The sequence below is a fragment of the Sinocyclocheilus rhinocerous genome, unplaced genomic scaffold (assembly GCF_001515625.1).
Source record: "Sinocyclocheilus rhinocerous isolate Xijiao unplaced genomic scaffold, SAMN03320098_v1.1 scaffold544, whole genome shotgun sequence".
Classification (NCBI taxonomy): Eukaryota; Metazoa; Chordata; class Actinopteri; order Cypriniformes; family Cyprinidae; genus Sinocyclocheilus; species Sinocyclocheilus rhinocerous.
In genome coordinates, this window is record NW_015658610.1 from 642,216 (window position 1) to 647,133 (window position 4,918).

Consider the following 4,918-nt stretch of genomic DNA (forward strand, 5'->3'; position numbering starts at 1 on the left):
GTATGTGTTTGGCTGCTCATCTGGCATATTGCCAGATAAAATTGAACAGGCTGTGCAGAACGAAATTCTCAAAAATCACAAAGGAAGACCAGCATTCTGTGCACTAAAAGCGATAGTAATTTAGCTTCATGTGCGAGTTCACTGTTGACATTGATAAATTTTCCTTTGCTTGACTGAAGGAATGTCTGGGTTAGTGATATTAGCACATGATAACTGAAATTATGTCTGAAGCCCAAATATTGCTTTTCTTCTTTTGCTTGCTGTTACATTCTTATCAACTATGCTCATGTACAAAAGGTTTGTGAAATAATAGTCTGAGTAGGCTGAACATGCAGCTCTTTCTCAACGAATGTGAGAGACAGGGAAAGGTAAATTGTCAGTCACACTATTACTGCGATTCACTCATGTCTACACGTTTCTACAAATGTGTCACTGTGGCATGACAGTTTCAGTTACAGAGCGATCAGGAAAGACAAGATCAGCCGTCTATAAAAACCTCTACATGCAGTACAGTATACACTGACTGCACAACATACACAATATCTCACAACATTTTGTGAGATATATTATAGGAAAAATAAATTTCTATTAGAAAAGCATTTTTTTCACACATATGAATATAAATAAAATAAAAAACTATTTTTTTATTTATGGAAAGATTTGAAACACTGCATGGAAAAACAGTGATAGACTATGCTTAACTATTAGATAGACCCATCATAACTATTGTTCCAAGTTTTATTTTAAGACTGCAAATTATCTCTGTCATAAAGTTCCAGTTATTAATTGATCAGCTATTTTGATCTGAAGACCTTTAGAACTATGACTTAAAGGGGTCATATGATGCTATTTTAAAGATCATTATTTGGTATGACCACTGACACAGACTAGCCGATGATCCGGAGTCAGACACGTCATTAGATTGGCTGCAGACTCTCCTGCACTGTCACACCACATGTCCTGCTGAAGTCTGGATATACTCATCAACAGTGGAAACTTTCACCTTTGCAGGCCTCTCTTGACTTGCTGTTATCTCACTTATCAGGTCTGGGTGCATTCCTGCCAACATTTTTGCTCTTGCTGTTGAAACATACAAGCCGACACACATCTTATAAAAGGAATCTTGAGTATTAGTTTGAGATGGGCAGACATTAAATGTCCATTTGCGTACTTGATTTTGGATAATATCCAGTTATGTACAATTTCTATAACAAGAACAACACGTATAATGGAAGTTAGTGTAAAATAATGTTTTAAAAAACAATTGGAATTGGTCAAATAAAAGGAATGGCTCAGATTTGGTGAGGAATATGGGTGTGGATTTGCAATCCCAGTAGAAATGTTCTAATTAGCTTTTCACCACACTGAATGTGAGCCACTGCAAATTCACTTCCACTTCCTGTTTTGCAACAGAGATTCCTGTGCCGTACAGAGGATGTATGCTCGAGAGAGATGAGAGAGGCTAATCTAAAACAAACACTTATTTCCATCATTTTTGAGCAACAGGATAAACGCCTTTTCTTAGGAAAATGGGTATTGCTGGAAGACACAGCAGCTGCTGTTTCAGTTAAAGCTGCTACTGTAAATTTAAAAATGTACTCAATGTTGTGCACTTCTTTTCTTCTTTCAGTAGACTATTAAAAACATTTCAAGTGTTAGTTGGTTTTCACTTCCAGACTGGGGATGGTTGTAACACTTTTTGCAAACAACTGTAACTCAACGGGAGTGTGTGCATGTGTTTTGCATGATCTGAAAAGCAAAAAGATCGGCACACTGTTATTTTTGCTCCCAAATAATTTTTTATCATTTAATGAATTGCAACACAATCTCAAACTTTGATATAATTTCCTCATGTTTATCTGCTACAAATTTAATTAGTTTTTAATCTACAGTTTTTATCTAAAGTGTTCAAATTAATTGGAAAGTACACGAAAGCTATTGATACAACCTTGCCTATACGGGAAGGTAAAATTTTCTACATGCATTTGTTTTGTTAATCAAATTTCTTGTTCAGAGTTATTTTTAGAATATCCACCGTCAACCTCATCTCCACCCTATGTCATGTTCAGCTTTTGATTCAAAAGGTATTATTCTAAAAAGGTGAACAAGTTGGAAAATGACTGAACCAGTACAGAAAACATACACCAATAATCAAAATAACATAACGGAAAGTATGTTTGTGCATGTAAGTCACTTTCACAGTTGGCATAAAATATTAAATGTCGGCTTATGCACTGTTCCATCTTTTTGGGTCTAATAAAAGTACGTACTGTTACAACTACCCCGCCTGCTCAGACATGATATTTGTAGATTATTTTTAAAAAACATTTATGTAAAATTTTGAGTGGTGGTTAGATAATCTGTTGCTATTGAGATGACACGAGTTCAGTGGTTTAACAAGCCTTAACCTGATGAATGGCAAATCAAGTTATTGCAAAATGTTTTTTTTTCCTTTTCAAAATTATATTTGTGCTTTTATATCTGTACACAGAGACTCACTTTAGTTGGATGTGATGATGTATGATAGCGATTTCAACCTAATGTCTAAGTGGTTAAAGTGACAGTGTAACAACCCTCTTCATGCTCCAATCATCCCTTGCACCATGCTCTCACCTACTTAGATGCACAATTCAGATATTTAGATGGTAAAGGGCTCTTAATATAAAAAATACTTTCTTCTTACTCAAAAGTCTTTCAAGGAGGAAAAAAAAAAAACCAAAGTATACTCATCCTCCCTCCAAATAAATTACCCTCCAGCTTTGATGGAGTGTGCCAAAAGTCAATATATACTTGGTCTCTAAGCACTCTTCCATCATGGCAGCTCCTCCGCAGTGTAGGCCGCATGCTCTGCCAGCATGCGCCCCTAAAACTGTGCATAAACACTCTAACAATGAGATCATCGCTTACCACTAGACGCAGTAGTCACAAGTCAAGCTTTTTTATCAAAGATAAAAGAAATGCAAGTGTATGTGATGCAAGAGTGCTTTTTCTAGAGTCCTGCAACTCTCAGAACAATTTTATGCCCTGAGATCATGCATTTCATTCATGCTTCTCTTCTTCACTGTCATCATTTCCATTGACATCTGATGATACATGTTTCTTCTTTCTCTCAATCGCTGTCCTCACCTGTGCCTCAGCCACTCCTCCATTCATTTGCTGGTTTCTGCATAACCAGTTTAGCCTCCCTCCCTGTTTACTCTATATAACATGCTGTGGTGGTACTTTAGACTCACTTTTCCTGTATCGCACACGAGCACACATTTCCTTCTGTGAGATCTTTGGGGATTTAACCATGTCGCTTGACCAGGACCTCTGTTACCTCTGCAAGGAAGATCTCAGAGAGCCTGTCTCCATCCCATGCGGTCACATTTTCTGCTCTGTCTGTATCAAGACCTATTGGGATCATGCAGACCACACTGGACAGTACATGTGTCCCCAGTGCAGGGTCACCTACAACAAGAGGCCCAATCCACGCCGCCTTCAGTCCTCACGCCATTCATCTTCATCCCTCAGAAACTCAGACTCTTTCCCACCGGCCCCTCCGGCCCCTGACTACAACTATGCGGGACCCCAGGATGTGGGATGTGACATCTGCATCGGGAAGAAGCTGAAAGCTGTCAAGTCTTGTCTGATGTGTCTTGCTTCCTACTGCGAGAAGCACTTGAAGCCCCATTACGAATCATCCACCTTCAAACGACATAAGTTGGTCGATGAGATCGGACACCTTGACCGTCAGATTTGCCCGCAGCACCAGAAAGGTCTGGAGCTTTATTGCCGGACAGACCAGATGTGTATCTGCGTGTTGTGTACAGTGAAAGAGCATAAGGGCCACGACATGGTGTCCGCTGAACAGGAAAGGGCGGAAATGCAGGTAAGACTACAAAAAGTGCAATTGGGATCATATTTTTACCTATATTACACTGGTGAATATGTTATGGCAACAGATTAAATGGCGATAATGACCAGCAGAAGTAACATTATGAAAGACCGTTCAACCTGTCACCTCCTGTATGCAACAGTGCACCTATTCTTGCAAAAAATGTCATTCTCGGTATGCTGTATATGCTAGATTGAGTATAAGAGTAGCCAACTATTCTAAAACAAACATGGCCAGTGAGTGATCTCCACCCAAAAAGGAGATGAGGAAATGTATTGGTGAGGAAGGGTTTCATTATTAACAGTAAAGAAAACACACAATTGTTCAACTCATGTTATTGCACAATAACTTGCATTATAGCCAAATTTGGGTTTCATTGTGAAAGAATGTTAATGCTTTAAAATGATGAGAATGTTTCATATTAGGTGCACAACGAGTATCCAAAAGTGACAGCACTGTCATGTGGAAGTGTTGTGGTGTGGAAGGATGCTGTGTTTACAACATTCCTGTCACTACACCTCATTGTCATGAATTTGTTGTGTTTAATTGTTCATAGCAACGGTTGGGCGCCACCCAAGCTGAGATTCAGGAAAAGATCCATGACAGAGTGAAGCAAATGGAAGAGTTAAAACAGGCTGTGGATGCACTCAAGGTATGGCTGGATAGTGAATATGTAATTTAATCATATATATATATATATATATATATATATATAATGTACTATGTAAATGTATGAGACTGCATCAGAATTACAACAGTTTTGTATAGCAGTTGTCAACTTTCTGCTGTTACATCAGGGTTCGATTTTATGTCTTTTAACTTTTTTATGAGTTACTGACAAATGTACCATTTATACTTTTATTTCAGAGTTGACTGAAGAAAGTGAGGAGAATGAAGAATTGAGTGAAGTTGAGGGAAAAAATCACTTCAGAACTGAAAAAAATCCTTTGAGTTGCTCTCAAACTCAGAAAGTTTTAAAGAAAAGAAGAGCCAAGAAATCTTTCTCCTGCACTCAGTGTGGAAAGAGATGGACATGCAAAC

At 38.2% G+C, this 4,918-nt stretch overlaps 1 protein-coding gene across 1 annotated transcript in view; it reads left to right on the forward strand.

Moving 5' to 3' along the window:
* Positions 1-3,224: 3,224 nt before the first annotated feature.
* The window catches only part of LOC107722782 (tripartite motif-containing protein 16-like), a 6,894-nt gene continuing 5,200 nt past the window's right edge, over positions 3,225-4,918 (forward strand). Inside the window, exons 1-2 of the mRNA XM_016531252.1 lie at positions 3,225-3,871; positions 4,434-4,529. Coding sequence (XP_016386738.1) covers positions 3,293-3,871; positions 4,434-4,529 — 675 coding nt within the window. The 5' untranslated portion in view covers positions 3,225-3,292. The remainder of the gene's footprint in view (positions 3,872-4,433; positions 4,530-4,918) is intronic.